General features: G+C 35.1%; 1 protein-coding gene across 6 annotated transcripts in view; it reads right to left on the bottom strand.

Moving 5' to 3' along the window:
* STAG2 (STAG2 cohesin complex component) overlaps positions 1-17,046 on the bottom strand; it is a 129,667-nt gene that overhangs the window by 70,432 nt on the left and 42,189 nt on the right. For all 6 annotated transcript variants that reach the window (XM_070290787.1, XM_070290791.1, XM_070290788.1 and 3 more), the window contains exons 2-4: positions 10,653-10,796; positions 6,236-6,314; positions 2,880-3,044 (exon numbers count right to left, since the gene is read on the bottom strand). In XM_070290787.1, coding sequence (XP_070146888.1) covers positions 2,880-3,044; positions 6,236-6,314; positions 10,653-10,696 — 288 coding nt within the window. In that variant the 5' untranslated portion in view covers positions 10,697-10,796. The remainder of the gene's footprint in view (positions 1-2,879; positions 3,045-6,235; positions 6,315-10,652; positions 10,797-17,046) is intronic.

Here is a 17,046-nt window from a genome sequence, read left to right as displayed (position 1 = left end):
AAACTCCAATCTTTGGCCACCTCATGCAAAGAGTTGACTCACTGGAAAAGACTCTGATGCTGGGAAGGATCGGGGACAGAAGAAGGGAAGAGAGAGGATGAGATGGCTGGATGGCATCACCAACTCAATGGATGTGAGTCTGAGTGAACTCTGGGAGTTGGTGATGGACAGGGAGGCCTGGCATGCTGTGATTCATTGGGTCGCAAAGAGTCAGACATGACTGAGCGACTGAACTGAACTGAAGGTAACAGTTCTAGGTGAGCCCAGCCTTCAAATCACTCCTGACTAGGCACCAAACAGGAATAAAGAAGTCCCCAGATGATCACAGTCCCTGCTTTTGTCACCTCCAGGCATTAAAGCTATCTCACCTAAAACTCCAGGCATCATGGTTGGAAGCATAGAAGAGACAACTCTATTTACCTCTGTATGAATTCTAGATCCACAGAATCACTAAGCATAATATAAAAAAATGGTTGTTCTTTTACACCACTTAGTTTGGGGTGTTTGTTACGCAGCAATTGATAAGTACAACAAGGGCTATTCTCATCAATAAAGATACAAAAATATTTAATGAAATCTTACAAAATATCACTACATCTTACCAAAAAGTTATTCATGAAGCTCAAAACAGAATTTATACTAGAATTTATATAAGGCCGCTGTAATAAATACAAATAAAATACAAATAGTAAACAATACAAGCTATCATGATGAAATATATTTAAAAATTTAACCATCAAATTATATACTAAAACCTCATTCAATAAAATTCAACATCTATTATATAATAGAACTAGGGGCACATGCATGATTTCTTCTTTTTAAAGAGATTATTTTAAAACTGACAGTGAGTCCTGTACTTATTCACTCTCACTTATAATTACCGGAATAGGGATATCCTAGGCTCAGAGGTTAAAAGCGTCTGCCTGCAATGCGGGAGACCCGGGTTCAATCCCTGGGTCGTGAAGATCCCCTGGAGAAGGAAATGGCAACCCACTCCAGTACTCTTGCCTGGAGAATCCCATGGAGGGAGGAGCCTGGTAGGCTACAGTCCATGGTGTCACAAAGAGTCGGACATGACTGAGCGACAAACTACTAGGGATACAAAAAAATGAATAATACACAGTCCCTGATCTAGGCATTAACAATCTAGAAGCAAATTCGGACATGTGCATAACTGTAATACACTGAAAAGAGAAAAGTAAGAAATACATTCAAGGAGAGAAGGAGATAGAATCCAAGAATGTTCCCCACTAAAAGAGTGACATTTGAATTAGTCAATCCTGGGTGATATGGAAGGGAGAAAAATAAGACTACTTCAGGCAGTAAGAAAAACAAAAAGCAAGGTCTAGGGGCAGAGAACATATGGTGGCTAGAGAACAGCAAGCATGCCGTAAGGAAGCCAGGGCTGGGCTGTTAGATAAGGAAGGACTCTTAGAAGGTTGTCAACAGAAGACTCTCTTGATCAAATCTGGTGTTAGAAAGATAACACAAGTGGGAGTACACAAAACAAACTAGAGGTGGAGAGATGATTCAGGGAAATCAATGAGTACTGTGGATATACTGCTTTTAAGGGGGAAAGCACATTTAGAAGACAAATGGCATAAAAGTACAATCTCAACATATGACAAACCATAAGCAACACAAAAATAAGGAAAATGTTCACTGATATACCATTAACAAAAAGAAATATAAAGCTAAGCCCTCACATTTCCTATTAAAAATTTCTGATGTGCCAAAAAGTTAATTAAAAAAAAAAAACCTACAAACTAGACAAAAATAGAATAGCCTAATTAGGTGTAGATATAAGCTGAGATTTCTAATGGTAACAAAAATGACAAAGTATCAGAAAAAAAGATTAATACATTTAACCACTTAGAACAAAATATTACAGACAAAAAGTACAATATAAATATAAAAAGGAAAGTAACGAAATGGTATACAATATGACAGAGATAATTTATCTCTTCAATAAAATTAATCCAAAATGGGAACTAGAGAGGGCAGGATAATTTTTGAAATTAGGGAATAACTAAATAAACCATAGCACAGTATTATAAGATGATTTTTTTAATGTGTACTCAAAATAATAATTTAAAATATTAAACAAGAAATAAAATCCACATCCTAATTACAACTATATGAAAGTTAACCATATATGAATAAATGAGTTAATTCAAATTCAAGAAACTACACTGCACTATACAATTGGTGATGGTTCAAAAGCTAACAATCCCTTACATGTAAAAAAATTTTATTTATTAGTTCCTATGAATATTTTATAATAATTTCATTAAACATGTATATTGAGTATAGTGTTGATTCAATTTTTAAAAACTACAGGGGTATAAAGCCAAAAAGTTTCTGTGGTCATAAAAATATGAAGAAACAAAATTAGGATAATTTGACATGGGTGACTCTAACTTTGTACTTCTGTGCTAAGAAACAGCACAAGTAATAAAATCTGGAATAGACAACAGTGATCAAAAAAATTCACTCAAGTGGATAGTGATTACATTAGGTCACTCAACCAAGAATTCTGTATGTGTAAAGAATTTCATGTTTTAACAGCCACTATATAAATTCAGAGGAAACTGAAACATCACAGTCAGGGTTTATGGCAGCATATTTTTTGACCGAATAATTTTTTGTGAGATGCCATTAAAAAAATAATACAGAAGAAAATGACTCAAGACACAGCTTAAAGGTCTTATGTCTGAACTGACAGATTCCTAGTTTCCCGACTAGTTTGTTGCTTTTTTATAGTAAGTAGTGTGAAAAAATTTTTTTACATATTAGAAAAATCAGGAATATATTTTATATAACTCACTAAAGTTCACAATGTACAAATGAACTGGGAAGAACACAATAAACATTACCTGCATAGCACTCTTGCCCATTTTAACAACTTCAAACAACATCATGTTTTCCACTCCATTCTGTTGATGATGACCATTCATTCGGTTTGGACCAGAAGGAGGTTTTCCTCCTCCATTTCCACCTTTGCCCTTCTCTCCTGGACCTTTTTTGCCTTTTTTACAAGTCTGCATGAAGATACAAATTGATTTAAGTTATATCCTTATCCTTAAGAGTTCAAAATAAAGCTACAGAAGCAGCTGACAGGGTGCATAATTATAAAATACTCTAACCTGACCTAAAGCAGAGTGCCATACACATGTCATAGTAAAATTATATGGTTATGACAGCCTCTTTGTGGTACCGATTTTTTTCACTCATACTGCGAATATACCTCATGTAACACTGCAGTTTGGAGCACAGTCTCTGTAGATTTGACAGACTACTGGGTCCCAAATTTTTACTCCTGTTAGCTGAGGAATCTTCGGCACATTACTTAACCACACTGTGCTTCAGAGAGATTTTCTAATTTGCAAAGTGAGGATAAAAGTAAAAAAAAAGGAAAAAGTATCTACTTCATAGGATTGTTGCTTTAGGGTACAGACTGTAGTGGCAGCAGCAATAACAAAACTCTGTGAAATAATTAACTTGTAATTAGTTCAACATTTTAACTTGATGTCTATTGTTAGTCTTATAAATCACTGCACTGAATTGACAATTCTAAGAAGTATGAATGGGTATATCAATCTCATTTTTGTTCTGGGCCCTCCCATCAACACTTACTTATCATGAAAATTCAATTAACAAATACTATAGAAGTGAAGCCCTTTTATAAGAAAGTTGTTAATGTTGGGTGTGGAGACTTGATAATCAGTGAAACAGCTGCCCACATGCCCCAGATATAAAACACCTCCAATTTATACACTATTTTTAAAAAAGTCACTCCTCATTTCAAAGTTCTCTTTTCTAAAATGCCAGAGTTGTATTAAAATCTTTACAGATTAGAACAGATGATTGAGGGTCTCTTCTAGATCTACACATTTCTATGATCTAGAGCAAACTTTCTGTAAAGCATCAGACAGTAAATACTTTCAAGGCTCTGCAGGCCACATACTGTCTCTGTCACATATTCTTTACCTTTACTATCCTTAAAAAATGTAAAAACCATTCTTAACTCATGGGTAGTATAAAAACAGGCCATAGTCTGCAGATCGCTGGTCAGCCACTTCCACTGACTGTATGTTTCCATGCTTTGTTCTATAAAGGGTTCTTTCTTCTTCAAGAATCTAAAACCACTCTACTCTTAGGAAATACTTCAAATCCCTTCCTAACCAATGAGAGATACTACTTGTTAATGTACCTTATTTTGTTAATGATATTCAGTCTTTGTGAACCTAAGTCACTAATTCCTAATTGAAGAAAGAAAGGCTTCTGTCTCCAGCAAAAAAAAAAAAATATATCAGAGATAAGGGTAAAAGAAAGCTCAGCTACAAAGTATACACTAGAAAAGTATGAAATGTTCATGTTAATTAACATGGAACTATATATTTGCAATTTATCTATCATATGCCTCAATATTCCCTGTTGGTATGAAAAACTAATTAGTACAATTAAAATGGTTCAATGGATACGCTGTGCTACAAAAAACAATGTGCAAAGGCAGACAATATTGGGAAGGACAAGAAGTAAAGAAGCTAAGCTTGTAGGGGGGAAAACCTATTAAGAAAAGACTATGAGGTAGTATATACTATAGTGGATTAAGAGTACCATCTTTTAACAAATGTGGGTTCAATTCCTCAACCATTAAGCTTCAATAGATCTGTTTACTGTCTATAAAAGCAAGTTTTCTAATCTATGGCGTTGTTCAAATGTTAGATAACAGGTAAAATTATTAGCACAGTGCATCAAATGTACATGATATAGGGTCAAAATATGATTACTGTTATAATAAATCTTTGATCTGACCCCCTAATAACCAAGGGCAGTGACTACTCTATTCAGATGCCACTATAAGTCTTATCCCAACTTGCAAATTAAATCAAAGCCAAAAGCAGAATTTCAGTTTTGAAAGATGGCTGCAGAACCAATAAAAAATGATTTTCTAATGAATAACTGTTAACTACCCACTAAAATTATGGCTGTATTTGGATAGTCATGAGTTAACATGTGTATTCGTTCACATGTTCTCTCTCATACTACTACTTTTGAAGAGACTAACAGTGCATAGGAAATATGAAACACATGGATTATGTGCGCTCTAAAAAGATATTCCAAGGACTAGCTAAATAAATTATGTTTGCTATATAAAATGTGATACTATGGGACTTCCCTGGTGCTCCAGTGGTTGGGACTCCGTGCTCCCAATGCAGGGGAACCAGGTTTGATCCCTGGTCAGGGAGCTAGATCCCACATGTCACAACTGAGACCCAGTGCAGTCAAATAAATAAAAACTTTTTAAAAAATGTGATACTATGATACCATCAAAAATTACGGAGAGGAAAAATTCATTGATAGGAAAGCTTCTGACAACATACCATTAAGTTTTAAAAGCAAATGAAACAGTTCGCATAGCTTGATTCCATTTAAGTAAAATTCTACATGCATGTTTATATGTGTATATGTTCATCAAAATGTTTACATATTTAAAATGAGAAATTTTTACTTTGTTCATCATACATTTCAGCACTATTTAGACATTTTTAAGTAAATGTGTCATGAGAAAATATGAATCCAAAATTCATTTTGGCAAAGAAAATGCTGAACAAAAAGAGTCATCTTTTGCACAACGTATTTACACATGCACAGAGTCAAAGGTACTTTCCAAAATAATTTAACCATTCACTAAGTTATCCACATCTCTCAGGCTATCCACTCAAACTCTAAACTTGCATTGTATTGACTCAGAACTTCACTTTGTTCGTTTTTATCCTTGACATTATTCATAAACAGTCACTGTCAATAGTAAACCTCATAGGTTACATTTTTAGGGTGCTTTAGAGAAGTTGACCAGTTTGCTTTATACTGGACTACTCATGTCAATAAAAATAAAACCAACAGAATATCACATTTTGCTTCAGCATACAATGCTTTATAAAATAAACTACTGGAAATAATGACTTATTAATTCTAACTTTATAGTAGTAGAAGTAGAGAATCAAAAGGTATTTGGTCTAGAAGTCAAAGAAACCACATGTGTTCAAAGGTTTACCATACTTATCAGTGGAAAAAGCATTTTTTAAAGAAAAAAACATCTGAGATGTAACTAAAAATACTATATATATGCATATATATATTCATATGTGTAATTATGATCTTAAGAACCTATAAAATAAAGACACATATTCTGTACACATATTCTGCACATATATTCTGTACATACTTTTCCTTTGCCTTGCTTTTGGTTTTTTCCTTCAATGTCTTCAAAATCTGTGTCAGAAGAAAAGTGTGTTTCTGACTCCCTATGACAAAAAGATAAGCAATTATTTAAAAGCTGTCTTAGAAATGTAAATGGAGTTTCTAAATTTTGCCATATTTTCTAAAAGAAAGGACATGTTAACTCATTATAAAACTACATTAGTATTAAATGTAATTAAGATGCTTTTCCAAAGTATCATATCATAGCATATTACCAAACATATAAAATTATATAACACAAAAACATGGTCTCAAGAGATGTACAGAACAGACTTTTGGACTCTGTGGGAGAGGGAGAGGGTGGGATGATTTGGGAGAATGGCATTGAAACATGTATAATGTCATGTAAGAAACAAATCGCCAGTCTAGGTTCGATGCAGGATACAGGATGTTTGGGGCTGTTGCACTGGGATGACCCAGAGAGATGGTATGGGGAGGGAGGTGGGAAGGGGGGGTTCAGGATTGGGAACTCATGTACACCCGTGGCGGATTCATGTTGATGTATGGCAAAACCAATACAGTATTGTAAAGTAAAATAAAGTAAAATTTAAAAGAAAAACAAAAAAAAATTATATAACACAAAAACATTAATCTAAAACATAAATGTCTAAACATTTCTCTTGTTAACTTTTAACCAGAGTATAAAAATGAAAACAGGGGCTCTCAAACTTCTAACTTTAAGAACTGTGCTGTTCTATTAGAATGGCTGGTTTCATTTTTTGATTCAGAGATCACGGTGCTCAGGTAAAACTATATTTTAGCACTAGGTATGAGATAACCTTTATTAGGTAATTTTAGCAATATTAAGGTTCTTATGACCTTTTCTACATCATCCCAAACTATTTATAAATCTAAGTATAACATGTATTTCTGAAAGACTATACAGAAACGTTTTTACAAACTAAATCATTGGCAACGGAGTATGGAAGTATGCTAACTGATCAAAATCTTTTATAAAGTAAAAAGGTAGTGAGCTAGTCAAGAGAACTGTTTCTAGTTAATACAGTACTAGGAAACTGTGTGACCCTGAACAACTGACAACCTATCAATCTTCACATTTACAAATAATATTTATGCAGGAAAGAAGGAACTCTCTCAAGTCTCTTTAATCTCTAAGACACCAATTTATAGTTCTCATTTTGCCCCTCATTTTGGAGTAGAAGGGGTGCTATGTATTATCCATATTTTCTAGGGCGTAATGGAAGTGTGCGTATGTGCTTAGCTCAGTCGTGTTCGACTCTTGCGACCCCATAGACTACTGTAGTCTGCCAGGCTCCTCCGTCCATGGGAGTTTCCAGGCAAGAATACTGGAGTGGGTTGCCACTTCCTTTTCCAGGGGATCTTCCTGACCCAGGGATGGAACCCAGGTCTTCTGCATTGCAGGCAGACTCTTTACCGACTTAGCTACGAGGGAAGCCCAAGGGATAATGGAAGTAAATAAATTTAAATATACATGAGTGATGCTTCCTATATATATAAAACCGGGTCCATCTATCTAAATAGCAGTAACATACCCACCCTTAAATGCTTAAAGCAAGGCATACTTGGTATTTGGGTCACTCATAAAGGCTTTTAGAATTGAAAAACACATAAAAGATAAAAGTTGTACCATTTTCAATGGGAAAACTATTATCAGTTTTGTTTTTAAAATAAATAGAATCCAAGTGAAAGGCTATATTTCTAAAGCTCCTGCTGCTAAGTCGCTTCAGTCGTGTCCGCCTCTGTGAGACCCCACAGACAGCAGCCCATCAGGCTCCCCCGAACCTGGGATTCTCCAGGCAAGAACATTGGAGTGGGTTGCCATTTCCTTCTCCAATGCGTGAAAGTGAAGTCGCTCAGTCATGTCTGACTTTTCACGACCCCATGGACTGCAGCCTACCAGGCTCTTCCATCCATGGGATATTCCAGCCAAGAGTACTGGAGTGGAGTGCCATTGCCTTCTCCAATTTCTAAAGTTGTTGCTCTGCTGCAACAACAGTCATGTCCGACTCTGTGCGACCCCACAGACAGCAGCCCACTAGGCTCTGCTAGTCTTCTTTAATTAAACTTCTTCTATTTCCATTTTTATTGCTATAATAACCAGTTGTCCAGAGGCTGTGAGTTAGGAATACTTTTTATAAATATAAAATAATGGCTAAGATGCTAGCCGGGTAAAAAATTACTATTTATAGCACTTACCTACCAAGTTATGTAAGCAATGTATTGAAGATACTGGCAATCCTAACTATGTCTTACAATGCTGCAAGGAAAATAGCCTGTAATAAACACCATTTCCCATAGTTAATGCACCAAAACCTGAATGACTACCTAATATTAACCCCGAAACTCACACCTCTTACATCTTAAGACTGCTGTCATCAATAATCTTCCCACATGCCTAAATGGCTTTGCAAAAAAAAAAAAAAATCGAAAATGTTTTTAAACATCCTGGCATGTAAGTGATACTTTTTTCTTCCCCAAGATATCTGTGAGACACTAGCTCCCTTAGAAAGCTCAGCAAATGCTCCAAGTCAGCAATCACTAGTCTTTGCCAATATTCCAATGACCAAAGAGTAATCAATGGCTCAATTACATTAATTCTCATCTCCAGGCTATCCCAACTGAAAGAATGAGCCACTACAGGTTTATTACTAACTGGAAAACCTTCTGAAGAAAACTGGAGTAATTAGGGTGACAGTCTAAAAAATCCCAAACCAGAGAAAAAATATTCTTCTGAGTCTGTCTTTCTCTATCGCTTCCCTTTGTTTTTAAGATCAAAACAACAACAAAAATCTAAACTAGGTGAAATTACAATATGCTAATATGTTCACAGAGTATACTGGGTTAACCTTTTAGTGGCCTGAAACTTCAGTCATCTGTCACAGGAATGAATCTTCCACTCCTTTCTCTTTACCCTGCCCCAACCTCACATACCGAATCAAATGCTGCCTAGTTTACCTCCACAACAGCAATTTCCTCTTATCTATTATCCTATTTCCACCTGATGCGAAAAACTGACTCATTCATTGGAAAAGACCCTGATGCTGGGCAAGATCGAAGGCAGGAGGAGAAGGGGACGACAGAGGATGAGATGGTTGGATGGCATCACCAAATCGATGTACATGAGTTTGAGCAAGCCCCGGGAGTTGGTAACGGACAGGGAAGCCTGGTGTGCCACAGTCTATGGGCATGCAGAGTCAGACACGACTGAGCAACTGAACTGAACTGATTATCCTATTTCAGGTCCTAATTACTCGAGATATTCTAATAGTCAGTACTCTATAACAAAAACTTTTAAAATTATCTCTACTGTATTAATGCATTCAAGAAACTTCATAAGATAATATTATAATAGTCAAGCCAAAAATTAATTTTTTAAAGATTATCCCATATCCTCCCTCAAAGAAACTAAAAGAAAAACAAGAAGCTTTCCTCAAGAAACTAAGAGTCAATACAAACTGGGACTAAAATCATATTAAAAAACATGCTCTGAAATACTGGTAATAAATAACCTAGTAGACTCAATAGCCTGAAAATGATAAAATTACTTTTTAAACGAAAATCTATAAAATATCCAAAGCAGACACCAGACACCAATATGTACGAGGATATCTGTCGTTTTCAAAATTTTTAGCAATGAGGATCTGTTTTAAAATCAAGTCTTTTAAAGATTCTAATAACAAACACAGTGTGGTATATGTGTGTGTAAAGTTAATAGGGTCCACGAGCAGTTTAAAGGTTCACTCTTCACTTAGGCACCTCATGAAACTGGAGCTTAGAATGAAAATCACTACTGCAAATAGTAGCTCAAATTCTTTCCTACATGAAAACACTAAAGAGTAATGAGAATAAAAGTTGAAGAAGGCATATAGGTAGCTTTTAAGACAAGAGTAAAGAAAATACCTATGTTGAAATCACTTTATGAACCAATGAGCATGTAATTTGTTTCTGGGGAAAAAAAGGAGAGCATGTCTTAACCTCCTACATCTGTTTCAGTCTGTCACTTGATTTTAAACAGAAATCTGACAATCTGACATTACATCCTAAATACTATTGCATGGTATATATTCCTTACTAATGAGAACATGTAACATTTTAAGAATTTCATGACACTCCCTTCAAAACAGTTGTTATTGTAAAACCAAGTATGGACTCGAAGAACTGAACAGCAAAAATAATAAATTCTCCAGTATCTAAATTACAAAATAAGCACACTACAAAAAAAGCCATGGAATTACTATTACAGAATCCAGTAAGCATTGGTATAAACTATTTCAAAGTATGCATGCTATCTTATACTGAAACACTGTATCTTCTCAAGCAGAAGTAATTTTAACTGAAGTTAATACAGTTCCCATTTTGTGGAAAAAACAAGTATTTAGAAATTATCATAATATACTTACTGAAGTAGATTAAAATCAGTTGGTATTTCTGGAGCTGCTATCATTTCTTTATCATCTTCTGTAACGCCCCAATGTCAGAAATGTAGTCATATATTTATGTGGGTAAAATGATGGTTTGTTTCTTTCTTCTAAGGCAGACAATTCCTTTAAAAAGGACGGGGGGGGGGTGGGGGAGAAGAAATGCCATATTATAAACACACCAAAAATGTTGGGAAGGGTATCTACCCAAAAACTAAATTTCCAAGTGTCTGCTAAAGTGTTTTAGTTAGTAAGGATTTCTATCCTTTGCATTTGACTGCTTTTTCTAGATATGGATTTGCTGCAACTGTTGTAGCCCCACAATAGTAACAACAAATACAAAGAAAGAAGCTTCTATTACAATCATTTTTTAAAATTTGTTATAATTCTCTAATATGGCTTAAAAAAGACAGATACCCTAACTGGAAACACAATGTGACTTTTACTCATTGTAAAATTTTTATGACAAGTTTAAATCGTAATACAAAATGCCTAAAAATTCTCTAGCTTTTGCTTATGATGTATAGTTAAAAGGAGCTAATTTTTTAAATCTAAGATATAATTTTGAAACATTTTAAAAACAGATTCTTCTATCACAGAAAAAAAGAATAGAGATCCAAAGCCTGTTTTTTAATAACTAACTACTTTATGGTATTACCACCTGCATTTAACAAGAAAACGGAAAAAAAATGTTAGCCTAGATTGATATATTCCTTCAAGGAACTTATAGTCAATTTAAATACCAGTAATGTCATACGAACAACAGATGAATGCATTTGTGACCAAACTAAGCCTGGCCATAGGAAGATGCAAATTCTCAGTAAAAGAGTGATCTAAAAAAGCAAATGAAAAGCCTATAAAAGAGAAAATAGACTGGGTCTGAAGCTCTTAATCTTATGTATAACTTTGTTTTAAAACTTTATGCTTTTATTTCCAAGTGAATCTTATACTTGGTGGCCACCTAAAGACTAAACACATCAAATTAATAAATAAATATTCAAATACCACATAGTGATGAGAAGTTCTTCTCATGAATGATCTTCTAAATTGAAATGATCAATTTTTCCATTAATTTTAAATCTCTAAAACACATCATAAATGGCTGCTGCTGCTGCTGTGTCGTTTCAGTCGTGTCCGACTCTGTGCGACCCCACAGACGGCAGCCCACCAGGCTCCCCCGTCCCTCGGGTTCTCCAGGCAAGAACACTGGAGCAGGTTGCCATTTCCTTCTCCAATGCATGACAGTGAATGGCTACTAATATGTAATTGATAGTCCAACATTCAAAACACTGCATTTCCTTGCTTACTCTAATTAAGCTACTATGTACAGCAGAATAATGAAGAGGAGAAACAAGGATCAATAATACACAAAACAGGCACTAATCAAGGGTTGTCTGTAGCACCACTTTGAGTTTTCTTTTTCTCTAAAGAATACTCATACTGTAAAATCTTTATTAGGTATGACTGGTAGAATGGTCTTCTCACACTAAATCATGCTGCAAATACTGATCCCAGGATTGTTACCCTTCAAGACTACTAATTTTTAATCTGGTTTTATTTTTATTGTAATCTAAGGAACTATATAAGTAGTATATCAAAGTTGAGACCTGTCATCACATGTAGGATACACTTCAGCCTCCTAAAAATCCCAACTTATTTTTTATTTATTTTGAGCTGTGCTGGTCTTCATTGATGCATGGCTTTCTTCTCTAGTTGCAGCAAGCAGGAGCTACTCTCTAGTTGCAGTGCACGAGCTTCTCATTGCAGTAGCTTCTCTTGTTATAGAGTACAGGCTCTAGGTACGTGGATTTCAGTATTTGCAGCATGTGGGCTCTAGAGAGCAGGCTCAGTGATTGTGGCAGATGGGCTTAGTGGCTCTGTGTCATATGAGATCTTCCCAGACCAAGGATCGAACCCATGTCTCCTGCATTGGTAGGTGGATTCTTTACCACTGACTGAGCCACCAGGGAAGCCCCCAACTTATTTTAGAAAGAAAACTATTTTTAAAAAAGAAAACTATTTTGATTTTTATTTAGTGAGTTGGAGAGGTATAGTTAATCAGTTCTAATCAACACATCATCTAGATGGCAAAATGGAAATCAAGACTTGCTGTGTCTGTTTCCCTACCTGCCCCCACCCCTTCATTTGAACGCTTTATAAAACCAAACTCCGTGCATTCCCTAAATATTAATACACAGTTTTTAAGCAGACTTTAAAGACAGTTCATAAATGTATGCTCTCAAAGGACATAAAGAATGAACCAGCTCTGAAAAGCAGACAGCACTAAATAAAACAGGCTTCCTTGGTGGCTCAGATGGCAAAGAATCTGCCTGCAATACAGGAGACCCAGGTTCAATCCCTGGGTCAGGAAGATCCCCTCAAGAAGGGAATGGCTACCCACTCCAGTATTCTGGCCTGGGAAATCCCATGGACAGAGGCGCCTTGGCAGGCTACAGAACATGGGATCACAAAGAGTCAGACCACGACTTAGCGTCTAACACTTTCACTTCACTAAATAAAACAGGTATTGTATGATATACTATATTCCTCTAAATAACACAAAATTAATTCCTAGTGTATAAGAAGTCTTGCCAGGTCAAATTATTTTGCTCAAAGTAGGGTGATACTAACACATATTTGGTAATTAGAAAGCAAAGCAAACACAAAAGAAAAACAGAATTTATAAAGATGTAAATCTCCCAGACAATGTATCTGTATTTTAAAAAGAAGCATTTTCCCATGGTCTAATAGGTTTAGAAAAAACTATTATACTAGCCAACTCTCTATCCCAGTGAAACACCTGCTTTTTAAAGTTTCTAAATATTAAAAAAATCCATCCATCCAAGTAAAAGTATCTACCATGTGTCAAATGTAGTGGTAATCACTAGGTGTACAGTGATGAACAGGGGATCAGTGACCCTTGCCCTTATGGAACTACCTGTAACAATAAGAGAAAGCACCTACTGCCACTTACTATTCAACATAATATTAAATTCCATGTATCCTGAGCTTTTACTTTTCTTTCAAGAATATAAACTTTATCTGCAGGAAGAACTTAGAATTTTTCCCTTTTTATTTTAAACGTGTATAGCTATATATAAGTATAATTTGCCTCCCTCAAAGATTTTCATTAAAAAATTCACAGTCTTTAAATGTACTTAATGCCATTTGACCTTTAAATTGGGAATCCAGAAATTTTAAGAATATATAAAGCTCAAATAAAAGTGTAAGTTTAATAGTCAAACTCACCACAACATTTCAGGCCTACTGTATGTAGGTTATTAATTTTTAAGAAATATGCTCAAAGATCACAAGGTGGAGCTCTCACCTAATGTCAAAGAAAAACTCTTGAGATTTTTAGTATTTGTACCAATTCTCTGTAACTACTATAAGAGAGTTAACATTCTAACAGCTTTGGAGGATAAAGCATAGAAATGAAATTTGCTTTAACTCTCAATCACTATTTTCCTTTTGGGAAAAAAATACAACCAATAACAACTAGATTTTGCTGCTTCTTACTGAAACCTAAGCAAACACATTTGTTGATAGGTTGAATAATATACTTTAAAGTAAAACCACTTCCTTAGCCTCAAGCGCATAATACACTGCCATTAAAGATTTATTGAGTATATTCATATATAATTACTAGGTGAAAAAATAATGGGTGATTATATATATTTTTTTATTCTATACATTAAACTCAAGTAAATGCTCTCAGCAGTACTGCTTTTAATATAAACAGATCTAAAAGCTGAAATTTGATCATTATACTTTTCAAGTAATCAATATTAAATATGTGTTTAGGTTAATTAATTCAATAACAAAAACTTTCTTCTTCTTCCACTTCTGAAAACCTGTTGGATAACTACTACTCTAGCTCATAGATACAAATATATATTAAATACATAAGTATGCTTGCATCCTTAACTCCAAATAATGACTTAAATGATTAAAACTACCCACCCATTGCTGAAAAAGTAAAAAAAAAATACACACAAAAAATCTGCTTTTCTTTGATATTGTTTAAAAACCTTAAAGTAATTCTGATTTCTTTATATAAAAGAATGATTGTTTTTCAAAGTTCCTTTAATTCAATCCCAAGGGGTCTCAAGACAGAAAATTAAAGCTACAAAGCAAAGTCTTCACTAACAAGGTCCCTCAGAATCCACATGTTAATGGGGAGTGGAGGGAGCACTGAAAGTAGCTGGTGTGTTAATTCTCTCCCTGAAAATGCAGAAATAACTGCTAAAAGCTAGCAAATTCAGCACATATACCACACATTACCACCTTAACTAACACTCTCCCAAAAGGGTTATTACATTCTTCTATCTATAAGGATCACATCTTGGAAATGTATATACCCTTATGAAATGCCACCATCATTATAATACAAACACTTAAAAATAGGGTAAATGTCCAACCATAAATGTAATTAATATTTATATACTGAAACTACTTAAGACTGTGCAGCAACTTTGACAACTTAAAAGTCTTGTATTAGGATACAATATTAACCAAAAAATAACACAAAGGAAAACAGTTGATATATCAGAGTGGTGACAATGTGGATAATTTAAAATTTTTAATTATGATGTTATTGTTAGTAAGAAAAAAGTAAACTATGAGGGTGGAAATTTATTTCTCAATGTCTTCTCTTAATATCTGAACTATCTGAGGAACTACAAAACTATCTCTGTTGCTAAAACCTGATTTATTCATATTTCGGGTATATAATGTTATAAAGTTAAGCATCTATAAGAAATCCTGACTTCTATAATAAAATTATCTTTATTATGTTCACCTATTCAAGATTAGCAGAGAACAGAAACTTTTATATGAATTCCAGACAAAACCCAAAGGTATGTTCCTTTTATTGGTTTATCTACTTTTCTTGGGAGATAGCAGAAAGAAGTCTGTCTTTTAGAATGAGATTGTGAAGGGCTGGAGACTAGTTCCTGGAGTAGTATATTTAATCAAAACAGGAAAATCACTATCATTCCTCATGTCAAATGATACATGGCAACACTGAATACATAGGGCAAGAAATGAAAAGCTCACCAAAAAATTAAATTAGACATAAATACCTACCTTCAAAGACAAAATCTACTATTGCCCCTTTGATGATTAATAACCTTTAAAAAAGATTTCTCCTTGCTCAAAAAGATGTTTTTCTTCCCTCTGTTTATCTCCCTGCATATAAATGTGTGCATGCTCAGCTGTATCCGACTCTTTGTGGCCCCATGGACTGTAGCCCGCCAGGCTCCTCTGTCCAAGGAATTTCCATGCAAGAATACTTCAGTAGGTAGCCATTCTCTTCTCCAGAGGATCTTCCCGACTCAGCAATTGAACCTTCATCTCCTGCACTGTAGGGGGATTCTTTACCGTCAGGGCCACAATTTCTACTAATAGCTTTCTGAGTAAACTTCAGAGTGAAAAGAATGACAATCAAGCAATGATCATGTATACTCAGACCAGCAACACCTAAATGTTTCTTGATAGCATACTCGTATTACACCTACCACATATTATCATTTGCAAATATATTTAGGAGTCGTAAAGAATTTCTAATGATAGCACCTGTTCCAGAGCAGGAATAGGTAATCTGGAGAAGGTATGACTAAAAGAAATCAAAATACATAAGAGAATTAATAATCCTGTCTACATTTCCTAACTAAGGAAAGGTCACATATCTCCCCTTATGAACTTACAAAGTAATATATAGAAGGAAAGGAAGACCAAAAGTAAAAAAAAAAAAAAAAAAAAGCTTTCTAAAATAACTAAGTGGACAAAGTGAACACATCTAACACCACAAAACTTCAAGAACAACTTTTACTTTCAGGAAGAGGTGAAGAAGCAAGCTGGGGCACAGTCTACACAGATCTGGCATCACTATACACTGCCAGAAACTAAGCCAGACAGAACTGGAAACATCCACCTGTTCCCCTCCTATTTTTAAATGTATGATAGTAGATGCTCAGCAATCTTATTTCCTTGTCTACCCACATTCCCCAATACTTTGCAAATGTGACTCAAATCCTAACCACAATTAGGATCACCTGGCCCAATCTATTCAGCTTGCCCCAGTTCTTGACCATCAGTTCTGATTTCTGTAGAAATTCAGCACACCATGGTTAACTTCACAATAAATGAGTGCTACCATGGTAGGGGGGAGGGGAGGGGGATGAGAAAAGGCTTCTACCTTATTCCTGCAGACCCACTACTCTATCACTCTGTACTCAGTCGTACCCTGAGACTGAGTCATCCAAGGATCAATACTCTGCCTTGTTCTTCCTGTATCTACCAGCTTCATCCCAGGAACTGGAATCCTGCCCTGAACCAACCTAAAAAAGTCTGTGTGTCTCTCTCTGCTTGCCCT

The sequence above is a fragment of the Ovis canadensis genome, chromosome X (genome assembly GCF_042477335.2).
Source record: "Ovis canadensis isolate MfBH-ARS-UI-01 breed Bighorn chromosome X, ARS-UI_OviCan_v2, whole genome shotgun sequence".
Classification (NCBI taxonomy): domain Eukaryota; kingdom Metazoa; phylum Chordata; class Mammalia; order Artiodactyla; family Bovidae; genus Ovis; species Ovis canadensis.
This window is presented reverse-complemented; position numbering and strand designations above follow the sequence as displayed.